This window comes from Pygoscelis adeliae, unplaced genomic scaffold, assembly GCF_000699105.1.
Source record: "Pygoscelis adeliae isolate BGI_AS28 unplaced genomic scaffold, ASM69910v1 Scaffold14, whole genome shotgun sequence".
Taxonomy (NCBI): domain Eukaryota; kingdom Metazoa; phylum Chordata; class Aves; order Sphenisciformes; family Spheniscidae; genus Pygoscelis; species Pygoscelis adeliae.
The window spans coordinates 7,638,073-7,659,338 of record NW_008825109.1 but is presented as its reverse complement, the minus strand read 5'-3'; the positions used below and the strand labels follow the sequence as shown (position 1 = coordinate 7,659,338).

At 38.4% G+C, this 21,266-nt stretch overlaps 1 protein-coding gene across 1 annotated transcript in view; it reads right to left on the bottom strand.

Annotated features, from left to right (window-relative positions):
* The window catches only part of MICU2 (mitochondrial calcium uptake 2), a 66,630-nt gene that overhangs the window by 29,696 nt on the left and 15,668 nt on the right, over nucleotides 1–21,266 (bottom strand). Inside the window, exons 3-6 of the mRNA XM_009327883.1 lie at nucleotides 11,203–11,234; nucleotides 11,013–11,088; nucleotides 6,283–6,330; nucleotides 2,053–2,135 (exon numbers count right to left, since the gene is read on the bottom strand). Of these exons, the coding sequence (XP_009326158.1) occupies nucleotides 2,053–2,135; nucleotides 6,283–6,330; nucleotides 11,013–11,088; nucleotides 11,203–11,234 (239 nt within the window). The remainder of the gene's footprint in view (nucleotides 1–2,052; nucleotides 2,136–6,282; nucleotides 6,331–11,012; nucleotides 11,089–11,202; nucleotides 11,235–21,266) is intronic.

Here is a 21,266-nt window from a genome sequence, read left to right as displayed (position 1 = left end):
ATAGAATAGTTCAGACATATTTTCCTGAGATGCCAAGTGGGACAAGACACGTGACAGATTAGCCACACAATTTACTGATTTATTAGATATACAGAAGCTTTCTATGATGAATACAGAACTAGAGTATACAGAGATTAATGCACACACATTTTTCCAGATTCTTACATTCCAAAAGTTTTATTTTTAAACCTAACCTATAAAAATCAAGTTTTGCTTTAAAATAGTCACCGCTTATAAATGTTAAGTAAACAGTCATGTGAGAAAACTCATCTTTTGACTAGCTTGCATCCTGTAGGACTTCTTTGAATTTAATGATTCTTGTGAGTTGACACTGCAATTTATATGGGTTTATTTTACCACTATATTAATTTATCAATACAGCCCATAAAGGAAATGCAAAGTAACAATCTAACTAGAATAATTTTCATTTAATTTGATTGCCTCTACAGGAATCAAATTATTTTTAATGATTTGTATAACATTTTCACCTCTACTTTTGATGACTTTCTGTTGTTCATACTGGCTGATTCAATTAGAATTACCTGAAATGGGTAACGGATGTTAAATATATGACATACTGTACATCTCCCAAAGAGAGTTGTGCTGTGTATCTGCAAGAATCTCCTTATTTGCTTAACTGACACAGTACCTGTTTAAAGGAAGTACTGCTAACATGGCATTTTGGTGCAGCGGCACTACAGGCTGAACACGTTCAGTATGTTACAGGGGAAATTATTACCATGAACACAAGTGTTTTGTAGATGAACGATACAGCCACAACAGACATATTTCGGTGATCAGGGCACTACTAATCTGATAACAGTTCACTAGGATTGTACCAGGTTTTGTAGGTTAAAATTAAAGGTTGTAGTTAGAATTTGATTTCTTTATAACCAGCAGAATAATTAACATTTTAACAGAGCAAATTCTTCAAGCTTAAAAGATTTTGTGTAGCAACAAATGAGAGCAGGGTATCTGCAGGCTCAGTTAGGGGCTTCTGGGAACACTGTCTTGGGAAATGGTCTAATTTCAAGTATTATTTTCAAATAGTACTACTAAGTCAAAAAGTATTTAAAAAATATTTTAAAATATATTTAAGTACTACTCATCAATTGTAATCTTGCTAAGAGACAATTCACTGAAAAAATGGCTATCAGTGCAAAACATATGCTAACTGCTATTGTATCATTTATTCAGAGTTTAAGGCTATGAAAGTACACGTAAGTAAATTTTTGGTAATTTCTCTATCAACAGGTACATCTTTATAAGCTTTAGATTCTATGGTTCTCTAGAGTTGTTGCATAACAATCTTTTATCCTAGTGACAGAAAAGAATTTGTGTTGTAGTAGCCATTTCAGCTTCTTATAAAATTGTCTCTCTAGTCACCTCCAATATGAATGAAGGATCTGAATTAATCTGAGGGAGTCTATTAAAAACTATGCTTGTTAACTTTGTATTTGACTTTTGACAAGAAGTATTTAGTTAACAGTCTCCTACTTTTAAGTAGAAGTTGAATAAGCTATATAATTAAGCCTATTCTTTAAAATATCAGAGCAAGATTTTCTTTGTTTTTTAAGCATCTGCCTTTCTCCCCCATATCTTATATAAAATATGGGAAGAACCGCTGTTACTCTCCAAAGTGTGAATTGGTAAAAAACCTGTGCAAGAGCAAACAAAATTAATAAAAACCAAGAGAGGATGGTGAATTTAAAAAAATATTCAAAATATTTAGAAAATAAAAGACTCTTCCAGATGATTATTTAAATTAGCTCACGGGATTAAGGGATGTACACCAACTCTTACCTTCCCAGTAACAGATTTTTAGATACAAGTCAAAGGTAACATTTATAAAAGTGGATTCAAATATAAGAAGTACTTCTACAGCAATGCTTTGGTATGTGCTCCTTTCATATAAAGTATTTTAGTAAGTATGCGATCATAGATTGGACTAGAAAAATAGGCTTGAAGATTTTAATGAATCTTCATTTAGCAAATATAACTCATGGAACTATTTAAATGCTTTAAAATTAATATGCATAGAAATACACACACCTTAAAGAATTCTTTCTTTTCAACTTGTTCATTGCCATCTGTATCCAACATTTTAAAGGCAATCTGAAATCCAGTCTGCGGTTCTGCAACAAATCACAAAAGAACTTTATTGTAAACACACACACACACAGACATTAGTACTTAAATATTTAATGCAAAAGGAATATTGCCTATGGTTCAGTTCTCCATTGTTATGCATGTACATGATGTTTCCAGTAAACCATATGTACCTCTTCCAATACAAGCAAACTTTTTAAACACCTTTTTACTACCATTTCAAAGGATAATTAATGCAATGGCAAAGCAAGAAATGCCAGCAGTACAGCCACGAATGTCCATTTGATCCCAATGACTGTGAAAATGTTGTATGTCTTACTGTCCTGGTCTTAGATATTCTCTACAGATGTCTCCATAATCCCATGTCACTTCTGAAGTCTAGCTCTACCTTGTTTATTGGAGCTCCTTTTCAGGTGAGAAGACTGGAAAGTGCCTTGAGAAACCAATAATTATTCCCAAACTGCGTGAAAGAGCTAGTGTACTCCTCAGGTACTTCTTGCATGCATTACCGTATGCCAGTATTTGCAGTCTACCCTAGTCTTCCCTAGCAAACAGACTGATCTTGTAATCGCGGCCAGCTCTCTCAGCTCCTGCTCCCACTGTGTTAGCCCCAGGCCTTTTTTCTCTTCACTTCTCCTCCCTCCCTAAACCATGTACTCAAATGTTACTGAAGTAATAAATCACTCTTTCTGGCCTTTCTGGACAAAAGCATGTTTTGTATGACTCCCATCAAGCTGATTTTTTCAGGAATTTTATGCAATTTTACCCTGCATTTCTCTCACCGAGTGGATGTTTCTTTTCAACACAAAAAATGTAATGAGTTCGGAGCCTTGCAGGTGCTATAAAAACAGTGTGTTTTGAGCTCCTTCCCACAATTTCCTGATCTTACTTTGCTTGCTTTGCCTTGCTCATTAGCAAGCCCACACAGGAGCAGCATGCCACTGAAATGTAGTTACAGTTCACTGCAGTAGCAAGCACTTATCCCAATAATCTCTGGAGCAGGTGAATTAATTCCACAACCCAGTCAAGCCAGGCATTAACATGAAAGCCACGGACTTATCGTCTCTAGAATATATTCATGTTTCCAAGAACAATGTTGGACTCATGAGGGCAGTGAAGCAGTATCTCTAAAAAACTCTAATGTCTTCAGAGTTTTTCTTTTGAAAATATATTTTTCCAGCTCCATCCTGTAAAGTTTTAAGTCTTGCTTTTTTTTTTTTAGAGAATCTTTCTGCAAAGGAACAAGTTAAAGAAATATCCCGTTCCTTTTAAGTGATAACAAGATGGTTAAAGAAAGTACTATTTTTACATTTTAGAAATAACTACCTCTTCAGCAGCCAACTAACATTCTCTGTGGAGCAACCTTGTGATGCAGGGATATTTTATAAATACTGTTGCAATCTGCATAGCAGAGCCCTTCCCCAGCCACTGGGTTGTAATAATCAAAACTGGCTTCCTTTCCATGGAAATGCCACACACTAAATTTGCGTTACTAGTACAAAAAGCAACAAGAGCCTATCCTATAACATATTTAGCAAATAAAAGTAATTGATGTATTTAATAGTAATTCATACCATCTGTATTGCAATTTTCAGATAAGAGAGCTGTTACTGAAAATATAGGACCTAAAGCTGCTTACACTGTTCAGAGATGACATACTTATCTGATATGATGTAACCCCAAAGGTATGTGTTCGTAAAATAAGTGTAGTTCAAAGACTACCTCAGATATATTTGTATTTAATTAGAATCAGGCAAAATTCCAAAATGTGAACAGAAGAGCTTCATCTTAGCTGTGAGCACAGGTTAGACTTTGGTGCTTGCCCTGCAACCATTCCTACGTTGACCAAGCTGTCAACTTGTGTGACTGGCTAACTGAAATGAAGCTTTGACTCAAGGTGACAATTTCAGTTCCTGGGCTCCTTCACCAGAAGCTCCATTAACCAGTTGCTGGAAATGAAATTCAGTACAGCACTGGAAGAAAAAAGATAACAATGATAAAAGGCACACAGAAAAGAGAAAAAGGGATCACAGGGGGCAAAATAAAGCCTTTGTCTGCCGCAAAATTACATTTTCAAGTTCAGTGTTGTTATGGATGGTGCTTTTGTATGACAGGCAGCATTGTCTGGTCAGCAGTGTCCTCGAACCAGGACTCTGGAAACCTGGTGACTCTTTTCCTGTTTCCCCATTGCTCTGTTGGTGACTTAGAAGAAGTCATTTAAACATTAATGGCTGCTTTAAGAAATTTCACATTAATTCTCACTAGCGAGAGAGACAGGTTGTGTAACTGGGGGCTGACTGACATGGGATACTTGTTAGGCAACGACAGAGGCACTAACACTTGTTGACATTTGCTTTCAAACTCATCAGTATGATAACCCTCTGTGTAACCAAAGCAGGGACATTAGCACTGCATTTTTATCCTGCATCAAAAGATGTCTTTGTTTTTGCAGCTCAATACATTCCTATATAAATTCTGTAAAAAATAATGTTACTTGATTGTCTGGAGAAGTGGAACAACTTGCTCTGATACTGCTTCAATTTTCTAATTGTTTCAGCCAATAAATCAGCACGAATTTACTTTCAGTTGCCACAGATTTTTAAGGAAATAGAATCTTTGGCACCTATTTCTGCAACTTTAACTAAGGTATTCTTCTGAAGTTATAATGTGGTTGTGTTTTTTTTTTTTTTAAATCCCTCTTCTTTGAGTTACAACAAATATTTTTAGATCAACTTTCTAACTGGGCTAGACATTATTTCTGATTTTAAAAAGCACTTGAGCACATGATATAACTCATGTTAAAGTTGTGTGTAGCACTGGACAGTCACTACTGGTGAAACAGTACATTTGTATGGTAAATAGGTTATATTAATTTATATACACTAAGTAATATTGTGTACTAGTTGAAGTTCCTAGTAGAAACCAATGCAGTTCTGCTGAGAAATGATGTAAGCTGTAAGAGGCCTACCTTAAACTGTGTGAGAGGTGTGTACCGACAGTCATTGTCTGTGAAGACTGGACTCTGGAGACCAACACTACTTGTTCTTACTACATCGTGACAGAGTGGATTTCTAGAGCAAGGAAAATTTGTCCATTTGTTTAAGCCCTTGCCATGGACCTTGCAGCCATGGAAGTGATGAGGCTCAAGCATCTGCAGCCCATTGGGATAAGAGCGACTGCTTCTTTCTCACCTTTCCCCATCCACTGATACCATGAGATCTAGTACGCCTGGTTTTGTCCCTTGCTTAAAATGTTAGACCTGTATAAGTCAGTCAAACAAGACTGCATGTGGACTACTTCACCACTAGTCTATGGGTCTCACTGCGTAATGCTCATTGCGCACATCTTACCTCAAATCTCGGTATTTTCCAGCATCACCTACACTTCATCAGAACAGCATAGGGAGGTGGCAAGCACGGCAAAGAGTAAGTATGGGTGAGGAAACCCAGAAAATCCAAGATCACTTCCACACACAATCAAAAAATGCCTGCTGTTTGCAGATACAGCAAGTACCAAGGAAAAAAGTTTTTTTAAAAAGTGTCTGATAGAGAAAAAGGAAGGAGGCAAAGGAAGGAGCAGAAATACATGCAAAGTACTTGGAGGAAATAAAGTCAAAAGGAACAGAGGGGAAAAAAAAAAAGGATTAAAAAGTCAAACAAAAGAACACTGCAGAAGTCTCCTGTTTATGTGTATCATCCATTGCATCTCTGAACACATGAGTAATAGGCAACAACCTTTCAGACACCACAACAGCTTTTTACACCACTGCATAAGCTATAATGTTAAAGTGTCATTGTCCAAAATGCCTATAACTACTACCCAGAAGACGAATTATTTATCTTCCCCCACTGTTCCTCCCCTTATTATGTGGGCCTGTAACCAATGTCTCCCCTCTCTCAAAGTCTCTTGAAAGACTTTACTGATCCCATGGTGCAGGGATTATCATGATTTTTGAAGTACTGCTATGGACCAATGATGACACTATGGAAGTAAGTTGCAGCCAATTAAAGCTATATCCATTTATATTAATGCTTTATCACTCTATATACAATAGTTCTTTACATTTTACCATAATGCAGAAATTTAGAAGTTAAAAAATATCAGGAAAAGTTCCCGGAAAGCTGTTAGTAGCTGAGTATTTATGCATATATATTTTAAATATATAATACTTACTCGTAAGGATTGTCAGCAAAAATAGGTACTCTGCATAAGATATCAACCCTGAAATAAGAGAGTTAAAAAATTACTTGCAAAAAGAAAATACAATTATAGCAAGACTTGAAAGATCGAATCTTATAAATATAAAAAACGTAGTTTAACATTGTATTAAATAGGTTATTAAAGTAAGCCACATTATTATTTAATAAAGTTTTTACTTCTGTTTTTAGTGCTCTGAAGGTAAAATTCCCTATCCAGAGACTCATCAATGTTCATGTCTAATCAAGAAGTAAGGTTTATTTTATTAATAATAAAAGACCTACACTAAATCTTTGGATTCTCACTGAAAACATTCAATGTTTATATAAAACGCAAATAAATTAAATGCGCTTTGTCACATTTAGTACCTGGGAGGAGAACTACTCTAATGTTACCCTGAAGGATCAAAGTCCTCCATCCTCTGGCAGGCTCGTGAAGGCGGAGAACAGCTTCCCTCTAATTCTCAAGGGGAACATGGCAACATGCAAAGCTGCCAAGCTGCTAGATTGTGCTGATAGTACTGCTGGGCCGCGTGCCAAGAGGAGGCTTCTATTTTTTTTTAAAATAGGAACATGTCCTTTCTACAAGGTGAAAGTATTTTCCCCCCTTTTGAAGGAAAATTCCAGTGTTTTCCTTTGAAATGCTGCCTTAAGTGAAAAGCCTGAACAAACACAAAGATGTGATAGCGTCAAAATAGAGCGTACGAGCTAAAGATAGAGAGCGCACAACGAGGGTGGTTGAACAACAGAATCTGAACCATCTGCCCTGCAATAATGTTTGGAGAAAAAAAATGTAAAGGGCTTTTTTATAAATCACTTTTCAAAATAACTGAGCTACTTTTAACTTGTGACCTAAACATTGTATAATGCTGAAGCTGTTTAAAATAATGAAGTTCAAACATGCCTATCTGTGCAAAGATAAACTATTTTTTATAATTTATATTTAGTTAATTGATTGATAAGGAATCCACTTAAGCTTCATGATAAACAATTAACTTCTGATAAATTACTATGCAGAGCCAACAGCATTTGTATTTGACCTCAGATAGTGACTTAACACTAAGTTTTAAGTACCAGAGTTTAGAAATATTCAATTGCTGAATGTAAGAGTCTGAAAATCCAAGAGCAAGTCTTAGCTAAAGACAGGTCTAACGCTGATCCTGTTGCCAGCTCACTCTGGTTCCATATCTCAGTTTTCCTCTCCATCAAAATAGGGCTATTCACCCTATTATCCAGCATGCATGATGTGTAAATCAGCACAGTACTACAGTCATAGAATACACCGTGGAAATAAAAAATACTTTCATCTCAAAGATTTAGTTTGCTTACAAGTTTTAGGGTTACTGCCATTGCAGGAATGTAAATTATTATTTGCATTGCTGTAAAACTTGGAATCGTGTTCCTAGACAAAGTGTCTGGGATTTCTACAAACTTGAAACCAAACAAACAGAGAAAGAACTCCTATCCCATTTTTTTAGCTTATACACCTAAGACAAGATAAGAAAACGGATAGAAACAAATAGGGGAGAAAAAGCAATCAAGCAAATAGCGTGATGGGCAACGATCAAGATTCCTGCTCCCTAATTTTGTTTTCTGTGTGTCACAGCAAAAGAATGTTTAAAGGAAGAATATAAAGAAAGACAAGGAGGTAACTTTTCAACTCTATATAGAAAACACCTCCCAGTTGTGGACTGCAATGGTATCAGCACAAAGATCCCTGCCTGAAAATTTAACCAGCAAGTGATGAAGGCCAGCATCACTGGCCAAGGAGAAGTGGGAGTCTGCCTCTCAGCTGTCTGGAGATCTGCTGCATAGGGATAGTCCAGGGAAGACCTGCAAGGTGAAGACAAGCAGCTTCTGCTAGATAGAACAAGGAGAGTCCAGTGTTGGGATACAAAAGAAGAGATGACACACTCAAAGGAGTCTTGTAAGAAAAACAACTTTATCAAAGCATTTGAAAGGATATTAACATGGCAGGTCATGTTTGTTAAAGTCAGAGAAAAAAAAAGTTGTAATAATTGAGATACAAAATGCTGAGCACTTGGAGAGTTTTAGCTATATGGGCAGACAGGGAACATTGTACCTTATAAAAGGTAGGGTGTAAAGAAAAGACCAATTTAGAGACAACACGCTGCTTATTAGGAGGAGCTGCTCAAGGGAGAAGCATGATGGCTCTATTCCCTTGAACTGCAGAGGGCTGGAAAGAAAAGCCTTGCAAGAAATGGCAGGGGCAAGAGACAGACTCTGTTTTCATCATCTTATCGTAAGCTGATTGAAAAGTGACTATAGTGAAATAGGTAAAAAGGTAAAGATAATAAAGATATGTAAAAAAAAAAATTCTTGATTGTATTTTAAAATCTGTCTCAGAGCCTTAAAGCAAATCCACAGCCTGTCTGACATTTTCTGGCAGGCTAATTATACTAAATTAAATTGAGATAAGATTTTTTTTAACTTGTGGACTTATTTCCATAAAAATACTTCTTTTAATTTTATTGTCCTTTTACTACTTGTAGTGAAAGGCCAATTTACCTTATTCATAAAGTAAATTAAATATTTTGGTAATTTTCTTTTTATTCTACAGTAATCATTACAAAGTTACTCAAATTAAAAGATGCAACGCAACAAATCTAAAAAAACCCCCGAAAAACATAGAAAATTACATTCACGTCCAAGCAAATTTTAGAAGATAAAAGCTTCACATACTGTTGAATGACTCAGCTTACTTGCAGCCAAGTATTTGCAGTTAGCATTGGCAAAATACTGTCATTTTCTAACACTAAATGAGCCTTCCCTATCCCTCCCTGGAAATCTCTACCCTCAAACTTTATAGCAAATGCTGACAGTACAATATTCTTATTGCTGAATAAATCATAAGTATACCTACAAAACATGACATGAATTTTAAAACTGCCCACTAGAAGGCAGAATTCGCTAGCGTTACATTTTACAAACTGGACTGATGACAGTTTTTCCTCTACTTGATATTTAAATAACAATTTGAAGGTAGTTAAAATAATCTCAACTAAAGAATGGAACAGGTGTAGATTCATTATTCTGGTACCTGCAAAAGCAGTATTTAATACACAAATATTTACATTTTACATGTAATAATAATGTTCTCAAAGCAAAAGCATCAAAGTCATTAAAGAAGCATCATGACCAAAAACTGTAAAAACTCCGTGTGTTGTGGAGACGTACGGATGACTGCCCTGAATGTTCCTGCATCATCTCAAACTCCTACCTGACCTTTAAAGGACAGAGCATAGGGACACATAGTCCTAAGCAAGGGGAGATCAATGCCTTGTCTAGAATGCAGAAGACGCCAGGCTGAGCATACCACCAAGCCACTTTCTGCCAAGCAGTCCGCTGGGAGAGGTGCAGTAAAAGGAGGCTGCGCTGATTTGCTATGTTTTCACTCCCTATTGGTGGATTCCCGGTTTTCCCAGGCAGAGTGCTTTGGGGATTTGCAGTGTCAACCACCAGAAAAAGAAAGGCTCTAAAAAAGCAGGGATAGAGAAAGAATATCCAAGAATTAAAGACTGGGAATCCTTTACACCCAATCCTGGGAAAGCACATGATGATTAGTAATTTGAAAAGGCAGGGAATAACTATTCAATACAAAATCCAGACTTCCCTAGGATAGGAAAAAATTGTTCAGCTTGTTCAGAGATGTTTCAGGGCTGCTGGGGTATGCTGGGGCTCGCAGGAGTGGACTGACAAGCAAGGCACCCAGCTGAAGACCCCTCCACATCTGCACAAGGATGCAAGAAATGAACGGCACACAGAAGAGGCCATGAGGCCAAAGGGCAGGAGAAACGCTGCAGGCTGAGATCGAGGGCTGCTCTCTTGCACAAGCTGCCAGCCATGCCTGGGGATTTGCTGCGCATGGAGAGAGCGTGGCTCATGCCTACCAAGGAACTGCAGCAGTGCAAAGGCAGCTTTATTTTCCAGAAATGTCCACGGGATAAGGGAGTCAGGCAGAACCCTACCATACAGAAAGTTTGTGAATAGATGCTGTCAGCCTTTCTCATTGGTTTGGGGATTTCAGTCTTTGTAACTGGTGAAATGGTTAATTACTCATCTATTTGGTTTCCTTGATCCTCGTTTGTTTTCTCCTTTCAATTGATTTATGCTAATGAGGTGTTTATTTGGTGTTCTTTAATTCCCCATTGTTATACAAACAATATCCCCGGTCTCAGTTTTCTCTTTATGAACCCGATATAAGGTGGAAATGCTGGGTGAAAAGAAACTGAAGCACACTGGTGCTATGAAGGGCCACTGAGCTGCTGAAGAGAAAGAAATAAGTTCAACTGCTTTTGGAATCAGGGATGCCACTTTACATAACTAGATACAAATTTTATTTTTATTCTTAGTTTCCGTGCATAAGTTATATAGTGAAACAGCAGCTTATTAACAAGTCTTAAAAGTCCATTTTGTGCTGAAGCCATCCCTTTAGCCCCCTTCTCTTCTCCAAGTAGGCTTTCCAATTTCTTTCCCGTCTCCTCCTGCACCTCAGAAGCCTTTCAATTCCCAGCCCTGTCTCTTTACTCTCTCTTGCATAACTGAGAGATTTGCCAAGAAGGCAGCTACTGGCTAGATGGGGATGAAGTCAAATCCATTAAACCTTCTTTAAAAATACATTCAGTTCATACCATATTATGAGATAAAAAGCAAGATGTATTTTTCAGTATCAAAAGTGCTCATTACCTTTATCACCAAGCTCTCTAAAAAAGGTCGGTCCTGGTTTAGCTTTGGCAACACACAGCAGTGCAGCATCTACCTCCTTTAAAGACACAAACAAGAAAATATAAAGCCAGTTTTGAAAGAGAAGTCTATTCAGTTGAGTAACAGAAAGAATGCAAGTTCTTTTGAAGAAGGAAAGGAACATTTTGCTTACCTTTTTTGTCAGTTTCTTGGCTGAGGCTTTACCTATAATAAAAAAAATCATCATCATTCAATAACAAACTGACTTTAAACTTTGATCAGGTTCTGTGGCATTTCTTCAGATTTTTATGGGAAAACGCTAAGTAATATGAAACAGAATATTTTGAAACAGGCAGTTTGTTTCTAATTCCCCCAACAATCAAGAAAGGACAACATTTAAAAATAATATGAGCAGTCTGTTCCAATGTTTTTGCAACCTAGATGAAACCACAGACCACTTTTGTATCTATGACTGACTTACTAGTGTGATTTTGCATACTGTGAGCTACAAATGTAGTATGGATTCCAAAGCAAGATTATACAGTAAGAAACAACTGTAGTATTTACAAAGGGATTCGCATGCACACATAATAATCCTTCAAGTGCAGGTTGCGTATGCAAAAGCTAAGAAATACTAAAAAAGAGAAAAAAGAATGAAAACATTGATGTTTCTATTAAGCAGAAGTAAATTGACAATTCTGCCTCCTGAAACAGCATCAGATGAAACCACGCAAACTCCTAAGTGTTTATTAGTAGGTTCAAGTTTGTACACTCGAATAGGGGGAGCCATAGGTTGTATTCCTGTGTAAATCACCCGTTCGAGGAGCTGCGATGTATTATCAGTGGAACGTTTCGGCTGGTTAGGCAGGGACTACAGAAATCTTGCAGTCATGGACTGGCAGGAATCATAGCATCATAGAATCATTAAGGTTGGAAGAGACCTCCAAGATCATCAAGTCCAACCATCAACCCAACACCACCATGCCCACTAAACCATGTCCCTAAGCACCTCATCTACACGTCTTTTAAATACCTCCAGGGATGGGGACTCAACCACTTCCCTGGGCAGCCTGTTCCAATGTTTAACCACTCTTTCGGTGAAGACATTTTTCCTCATGTCCAATCTAAACCTCCCCTGGTGCAACTTGAGGTCATTTCCTCTTCTCCTATCGCTAGTTACTTGGGAGAAGAGACCGACACCCACCTCGCTACAACCTCCTTTCAGGTAGTTGTAGAGAACGATGAGGTCTCCCCTCAGCCTCCTTTTCTCCAGGCTAAACAACCCCAGCTCCCTCAGCCGCTCCTCATAAGATTTGTTCTCCAGACCCCTGTGAGACTCCTTTCCCAGTCTATCTGCCCTATCACACCAGTCTGTCTCCTCAGCATTTCTCCTCATACAGTTCTTAAAACCCTGTGTCCTTCACTCTTACCACTCTCAGCCCATCGTTCCCTTCCTACAATCACCAGTTCCTCTGGATTCCAGCCAGCTATTCCCTCCTATTTATTCATGCTGTGTAAGCACAAGCTGAGCTGCTTACATTTGCTCTGAGGACCGGTGCCCCTGCATGCAGCAGCCTGCTTTGCTCCATGCTCAGACTCCAAGGCTTACTCTGCTGTTTCACGGGCGTCTTGCATCCGAAGGGTCACCAGTGCAGCACTGCTGTTTGGAAGCGGACATGATGCAGGCAGCCTGGTAGGCAGCTGTCAACAAACTTCTACCATTCTCAGTAAAACGTTGAATTTCCATAATGGTGGCAAAAGACATGCCCAGCTGTAGGGGGTCTCCACTGGCAAGTTTTGCCTTTGGACGAGGGAAGCTGCTGGAACATCTCAACCAGCAATGATTCATTTTTCAGCACAGGCAAACCAGCGCCCTTGGCCTCTGCTCCCTGAACTGGCAGTAACAGTTTTGCTGATAAATTCCTCTCCCCACCCCCCTCCCCAAATCAGCCTAAGGCAGACACCTGGCACATAACATTGCAACCCAAATGTTTAAGTTTGACAAAAGTTATAAGCAACTAAAATTAGGGTTTTAATACTGGAGTGTTGAGTGACCCCAGCAACAGGTGTTGCCAGCACCACCTGTTACTGTGGATGAATACATTTTTGTGCAGTGTATGTACATATATTTACACACATACACACAGGTATATAAAGCTATACAGATAGATACCTTCTAGCTCAAAGGAAGTGTGAAATCCTCTATTTTGCCTCATTTGACATAAAAGAAGTCAGACTAATAACAGTCTGGGAGAGCAAGTAAAAATCCCTGTATCTAGCAAGGCTGAGTACTGAGCAGTGCGATGTAACACCACAGTTCAACCCTGTTCACTGCTGCAGAGCGTTTTAATGAATGCCTATTTAGCAAATCAAGCATTCAGATCTCAGCTTTGAAATGTCACCTCCTCTGCACAGCGCATTTCAACTTGGAATTAAACTACAGCAGCTTTTTCGGCTCTGGGAGACCCACGTGGCGAGAAGCCTTATAAAAGGGAATGAGTCAGGCTGTAGGTCTGCAAAAAACAGTATGTGAAAGAAAAAAGGGAAAACCACCCTGCAGTGATTTTCACTGTAAATGCTCTCTGTAGTTGTCTGTTTTGAAGCCAGCCATGTATGCCATGCACTCTTATTTGGTTAACGGTGGCTCCACTCATTCCTTTCTCCTGGTGGCCCCAAGAGCATCACATCTGGGACAGCAACTGCTACCGCAGCAGTGTACTGGGCAATAGCATTTTGCCAGCATCCAGGAGGATGATGAAGGGAGACAAGCTGAACTCTGCAAGCTGGAACAGCAAAGGCATGAATAACTGATGCAAGGTAAGGAGAAAGCACTGGGAGCTACAGCTGAGACACTAGTTGGCCAGGTTTGTGAGGCTCTACACTTGGTTAAGTTGGTGTTTCTCTTCTTCATGTTATATTCAGCACAGTAATTCTGAAACACTTCAGCTACATGGTTTTAGGGAACATATCTTCAATGAGAATTATCCTACTGTGATAAAAATTAAGAAAGGGAAGGAAAATGTGTTGCAGACATGTGGACCCTCTTTTCGCTAGCCCACAGTCACAACTGCAGCTGCCTAGAACTCATACAAATGGCTGCAGCAGCCATCAACATCTGCCCTCTTGCATTCAGCTATGGCCATCCTCCAGAGGACGTTTAAGATGTTGACAGGCCGACTGACCTGTTTCAGAGATGAAAAGACAGTAACAACAACGATACAGATGTGCTCATGCTACCCTTGACTGGGGATCTTGGCATGGGTGAAAGGACTAGTGGAGGAGAGGAAGCATTTAATGCTGCATGGCAGAAGAGGAGGAGGACAGTCACATCACCCCAGGACGTGGTGACAGGCAGAACGAGGTGGGTGAGAGGCGGTCCCTACCATGGCTGACTGCACAAGGGGCTGCCGCTACAATAAAAGAGGAAAAAAAGGCAGGAGGGAAAGGGACAGATTGAGAAATAAACAAAGACATTTCTATCTTTCTAAGTAGTAAATACAGCAGAGTAATAAATGTGGAGCCTTTTAATGGTACTCTTCTCAAATGGGCTTCAAAGTCAAAAGATTTAATAACCTAGTCAAATGAAAATGGCATACAGATGTCAGCAAGCATGTGTACTGGTAGGCCAGGAATTTTTTTGGGGGAAAAAAAAAGAAAAAAAAAAGACATTTGGGACACTAGTGTTATTTTTCATATTGACATTTGTGTAAAGTATTAGAATACAATCTTATACTAATGTAATAATTTAAATTGCAGTTTCCTCCAATAATTATTTGAATATTTTCTAAGAATTAATTCCAGTTATATTCTGTTGGTACTGTCACCATATAAAATCATTTGTGAAGACCCAAACCTCAGTTTTCACTTGGAAACATTAGCTACTTTTATTGTAGCCCTCATAATATTCCTTGAATACTAATTTAGCTCTTGGTGCTTATTCTCTCCATTTATTCATTTCCTAACAATGAGAACCCTTTAAATACCGACAAGGAGAACTCTGTTAATACCGCATAGTACCATATCAAATGTGCAGCCCTCTGAGGAACCAGGTCTTTTAAGGCCTTGTCTACAATAATCAGGAAAAGAAGGTTAACTCCTCTTTGCAGAAAATGCACTGCAAAGGTATGAACAGTTTTCTTGGCCAGTTTGGACACTGAAAAAAAAAAAGCCTCTTTCTTTCTATCAATTAAATCTTGGTGCTGTCATTCCTGACACATGACTACAAATGTATCAGGATCTAAGTCTCTCTCTGAAGAATACAGGCAATGGTTATAATTATTAGGAACTATTTCATCTAATAAGTAAAAGATCTGTACGATACACTTTTATAAAGTTTTATTCTTTTACCTTGATAGGTTCTTACTAATAGGTAAATTAATGACATATTAGAAAACATGTTTGTAGTAGTAACAGCCTTACTTTGGTATCAGAAGAAGAAACTTGGAATTTTTATTGTTTTGAACTTGAATGAATGAGAAGAAAAACACCTTTTTTTTTTTCCTACAGACCTGCCAAGACTGTGATGGAATTCTGGCTTAAAGGACAATGAGTATTTTCAAGGGTCTCTACATATTTTACAGATGCTATCATCTAATTTTCACGATCTATAGCGGATCCATGAAACAACAACGAGGTACAGACACACCTTTCACGGACAAAAAGCCATCTTAGCTTTTTAAGTTGAATGAACACCGAGTCTACTTAGAAACACGCAAATTCTGTGCTGTTAGCCAAGAAAGTTAGCTGACAACTGTAATTAAGAAAACTGCCAAGAGCAGCTACGTCAGCCTTAATTTGCCCTTGGCAAACCTGGGTATTTTGTCACATACATTTCTTACAATAGAAGTGTTTCCATCATCTATCAGTTTTTTACACTAAGATGTAGAACGGACCCGACATCAATGTTAGGATTAACATTAGGAAAGGGCTGAATTAAACAAGTACCCACTTGCACTCAGTAACACCCATTTACACCTGTATAGCTAAGGAAAGGCTTAGATCTGACAAAAGATGTTTAGAGCCGAAGAATGAACAAAATCACTAAGATCAACCATTATAACAACAATAATCAAATGCCAAAGCAAAAGTAGAGAAGTTACTACTATCTGCAAGAAAGCATAATTTCACATGTCTGCAAGATTGCTCTATTTTGGTAATATGGAAATTAAAATTAATTTTTCAAACAATCTTTCTCCACAGCCTTAACTTCAAATGAAAACAGTATAAAATAGCTATCTTCTCCTAGGAGGACAAACTCCTGTCCCTTTTATCAGCAAAGTCACTGAGATGGTTTGACCAGGATCTCTTTTTAGCTCCATTTCAGATAGACACAGTGATAAACAAGAAAAATTGTCCTCCCAGTTTTTTAATTTTAGATGGCAATCATTGCTATCTTTGCTGAAGCTTGGCAAGTTCAAAGTCATACTGGGGTACTAAGAAATAGATTTTTTTTTTCCTGAAAAATTAAGAAGAGGACAGCATTAAGTATGCTACAATTCAACCAAACTCCGATTCTGCAAAATGATGAGTGAAACAAACCTTTTAAGCTGAACGGGATTTCAGCACAGTCGTAATCTGAGGATCAGGGCATTTTAAAACCCAAACCCACTGTGCGCAGCTCATGCTGTGGCCTTTACAGCAGAGCCCACCTTGCAAGCCCTGCCTGCTGTGGGAACAAGAGTTTGTATTTCTCCCTTTTAGGCGGCTGCCAGCTTTCACACAAGCTGAAGTCTGAGAATCCTGCCCCTGCGCCCTGGCGAGCTGGGTTAGATAAGAATCGTGTATGTCGATTTCCCTGGGGAGACCCCGTTAAAATTTTTATTTAAATTAGCCTAAAATAGACGATCATTGAAATTCAATAGCTTGTATGTCATTCCCAGCTCTCTCTCAGATATTTTTTATGGTACTGGACAAGTACCTTATCTCAACAAGGTGTCCTTTGTTTACCTGCCTTATTTATGTTCTCAGCTCTTTAAAGCTCTTCTATGCATTTATAAAATACTTACTGCTAATGAAACCAATAATGCAAAAAAGCAAAAATTCAAGCCAGTAATTAGTTCTTTAAGGCCTCCTTTTGAAACATTGGTGATATAGGAGATAAATCAAGGACAGCAAAAAAAATTAAAGCTTTTTGAAAGCATGACAAACCAAGCGGACAGATTCCTATGATAGCTCCTGGCAAACCAATATCTGAATAATAAGTGAGTGTGCCATTCAAATGAAGAATCTACTTCAGCTAGAAAGCTTTTACTGAACTAGTGCATTGCTCCATTGAAAAAATAATTGATAAAAGTCATTTCAATCACACGAATTAGTGAATTGAACCACCTGAATTAAAATCCAAGTATGCCCAGTGGAAAACGCAATTTGCAGTAATAGAAGCTTCTGATATGCTTTACAAAACAAACTTTGCATCTGTCCTTCTTTATTTAGAGCAATAGTTCCTCTGAGGAAATGAGAAATATACAGTCCTGGGCCAAGGCCAGCGCTGACAAATCTCCATTTCAGAAGAGCAGTTGCATCAGAGCCAGTCAATACCGGAAGGTTTCTCTGTGAGTAAGGCCCGGGGTAAAAAGGGTGGGGTGCTGATGTAGGGACAAAACATCAAAGGATGACACAGTCTTTTAGGAAACTGAAACAGACTGAAAAATTAAGATAAGCCAGTTTTCAAAAACTGTTAAAGAGACAGTGGCTCTGAGTTACCAGCGGTGCCAGGAGTTCCAAAATAACTAAAAGGCATCAGGGTAAAAGCAGATTTTGTGGTGCTCGCTACAGAGCATGCGAGCAGCTCAGTCCTCACTGGGACTGTAGCAGGAGTCTGTGGGGATGGCAGGGAGAGCAGGGCAACAACTTCTCCTTAGGTCTTATCCAGGGAAAGTGACTTCCTCCCAGATCTGCTCTCTTTCTAACAACATATCCAAACTACAGATAGGAAAAGCTGAGAACAGGTTCAAACTTCCCAGCCTACCACAAGACTTGCACTGCAAAGATAGAAAGTTTTTTCTTCCAAAACACCAGAAAAGTCTAACAGGTGTGTAACGGCAGCCCTTGGCTGCAAAAGGAGCATGTGATGCGAGTTAAGACTTCACATGTAACACACAAGGAGCAAAAAGCCAAGCAGAGAGTGCAATCGCAGATGAGCATCTCCCCAGCAGGAGAGGCTGCCAGCCCTCTGGGCTGGTTTTGAGGTCAGGGCTGGAGGGAGCATCCAGAGGAAAAATGTGTCATGTGAAATGCAAGACCTCAAACTCCCAAATAAGCACCTTATGCTTGGTTCCTGTGGCTTCATTTAGATGTCTAAAAATTAGATGCCTAAATCTGAGTTAGTGATCTCTACGGTGCTTTGCTGTAACTACGATGGTATAAGGACATATGTAGAAAAGGGTTTATAATTAACTTTGAAATCTGCTGCTCCTATTTCAGATCTGAAGGAGAGCTCATATGCCCAAAAGCTTGTCTAATTTTTCCAACTTACAGCAGCTGGTCTAATAAAAGATATTATCTCTGTCTACAAACCTCATCCTGACTAATGACCCCAGGCTCCCTTTATAGTCAAGGGAGAGAAACAAACACAGCAAAAGAGCAATTTATTCCAGGTTGAGACAGGTGTCTAATACAGGCCTTGGACTTACCTGTTTCTTTCCATTAACTTTAAAGAGATGCTACAATCACTAATTCTGACCTGACATTCAGCTTTTATATATCTAAATTGAGTAGATGAATCCTTCTGCACGCAACCAGATAACTCACACCATGACTGCTTTTTGTATTTGTTATAGCTGTAATCTGTTTTTTCCAACCTCCCATCAGCCCAATGTTAGCAGTGCTGAGGGCACGTATTCTGCATAATTGGAGCCATAAAGTATTATAAAGGACAATTAAGATTACCTGGAAGGAGCTGTATCCATAATACATGTTTCTGAGACCAGAAGGGTAGAGAATGACTCCTGCCAACCTACAGAGAACATTATGCAGTTCAGACTTTTGGGACGGATGGCATCTCCTGCATCTGCACAAAACCATGGACCTTCCACAAAGAGCAGGCAGGCAGAGTCTCAACTCAAGAAAAATTCCTAGTATTAGGCTTGAGATGGTAATCAGTCTCATCTAGCAAAGAACAGCATAAGCTAGACTAAACCTTCAAGACGACTGAATTAATGAAGTTTGATCCTACCCTGAAATATAGAAGACATGATTTCTGTAGCATCGCTATGCTTTATGTTGTCATCTCCTATTGCTAACAAAGACTAGTTTTGTAAATACTATAGTGCCGGAGCACATGCTAGGTTAAGGTACTAACAACAGATGAAGATAAACTATTATGATAGCCTCGTAGCACTAGAGGTTTAATTCTGTTCCTCTACTAGACAGTGTTAGAAGTCACGGTCCCTGACCTAAAGGCTATGTAATCTACTTTATGGGTAGAGAAGATAAGTGTAACAAAAATCAGAAGAACAAGTAAAGTAGGATAAGAACAACAACAATGAAATGACACAGTTAAATCTAACTGCATGCATAACTCGAGCAAATTGCATCTTAATTGTAAGCAGAGATTAATTTGGATTCAGAATGAAAATGTGTGTAAATTAATCATCCCACAATCAAAATGAAGGAAGAAAAGGTCAACACCTTAACAGCACCAGAAATTGATTCTTACCTCACTGTGTAAGACTTGATTTAAGCTTATGTGCTCAATATAAAGCCACCATCACCACTGTAGCAACTATCCCTATCATATCTTATTCGGCCACTTCCTTTACAGAAGGATCTTCCCTACCATGACAAACTGTTACTTTTCACACTCATCTTATATTTTTTTACATTTTGTAATACAGTTAGACTAAGCACAACAATATTAAAGACCTTTAATTATTACAAATTGGATTCACTTGCTGGCAAACATAACTGAGGCGTCAAGTGAAGAATTCATCCTTCGTGTGGGATTTTATCACTAGCATAAAGCTACCTTACTAACCCTGGAATAAGGAAAAAGAGGGCATGTGTCAGAGAGGACTATCTTTTTCACTTTCTTGCTTTGATGCAATTTATCCCCTAAGCAGGAACTGCAAATCATATCAAATTTTGTCAAATTATATGAAGTAACTGTATGGCTTATTTATTGCACTTTGATACGTAATGAACACTCCAACATGCAAGAATTACAGGTAATGAGACCAGAAACGACCATGTGGGTCACCTACTTTGTCGTATTGCTCCCAACAGACTTTTGCTCATGCATTATCTCATCAGTTTATGTGCACACAAACACATGTTCGCACATTCGAAAGATAGTATTAATACTAAACTGTAGTTTGGGGTTCAAAAGACAATAGTGATGTTAATTCAACTGCTTTTTTTATGAAATAGTTTGCTTTTTCTTAAACTTACTCATCCAAGTACAAACTTCAGGGTACTGTTGACATTGCTTATTCCTAGTGGAACAGGAAAAAAATAAAACGTAATAACTTGATATAATTAAAAAATTAAAACTGGAAATACTCTGTGAAAAAAATTGAAGTTATTCATGGTATCAGCATGAAAAATGCAGTCCTGTTACCATAATTCTGTTCAGATGTAGGGCATTTATAGCACTTGTGTCCAAGCAGTAAATAGCTGACATATTAGTGCATCAAGCCAATTTAAATTACTGCAGTGGGTAAGTAACTGGGAGCACTGACATTTCACATAAATTGAGTGGGTTCTCAAGAGTCCTGTAAATATCAAAAGCTATTTAGATCCAGTTTATATAGTAGCTCACTTTTTTCCTGTTTCACCCTATCACATATCAAAATTATTTACACCGTCATTAATGCTTTCTTTTTTGTTAAAACAGTATTTTTCTTTTAAAGATTAATTTACTTCCACTACAGCAACATGCAGTAAAAGTTCTTAGAAATATTGCAAAAAAATGTTCCAAGAGGTGACAGCTGATTGGGAAAGTACAATGGAATTTTGCTAGAAATATCAGTTTGGAAAACTTTCGTTCATCATATCCCAGCAACCCCTAGTCAGACCTTTGGAAGAAAAAAAAAAAAAAAAAAGAGAGAGAGATGGCTGATGTCCTTCTGCACTGCTATTATGAAATCTGGAAATCTCATCAGCAGGATGCCCGATTTCTACTGCTGCACATGATGGTGGTAATCGTTGCTCCTATTTCATTCTCCTAGTGCACTGTCCTTCCATCAAATGTCTAGAACTTGACTCCTTCAGGGCTGCCCAACATCCTCCACAGACTAAACACATCCTTTTCAACATCTT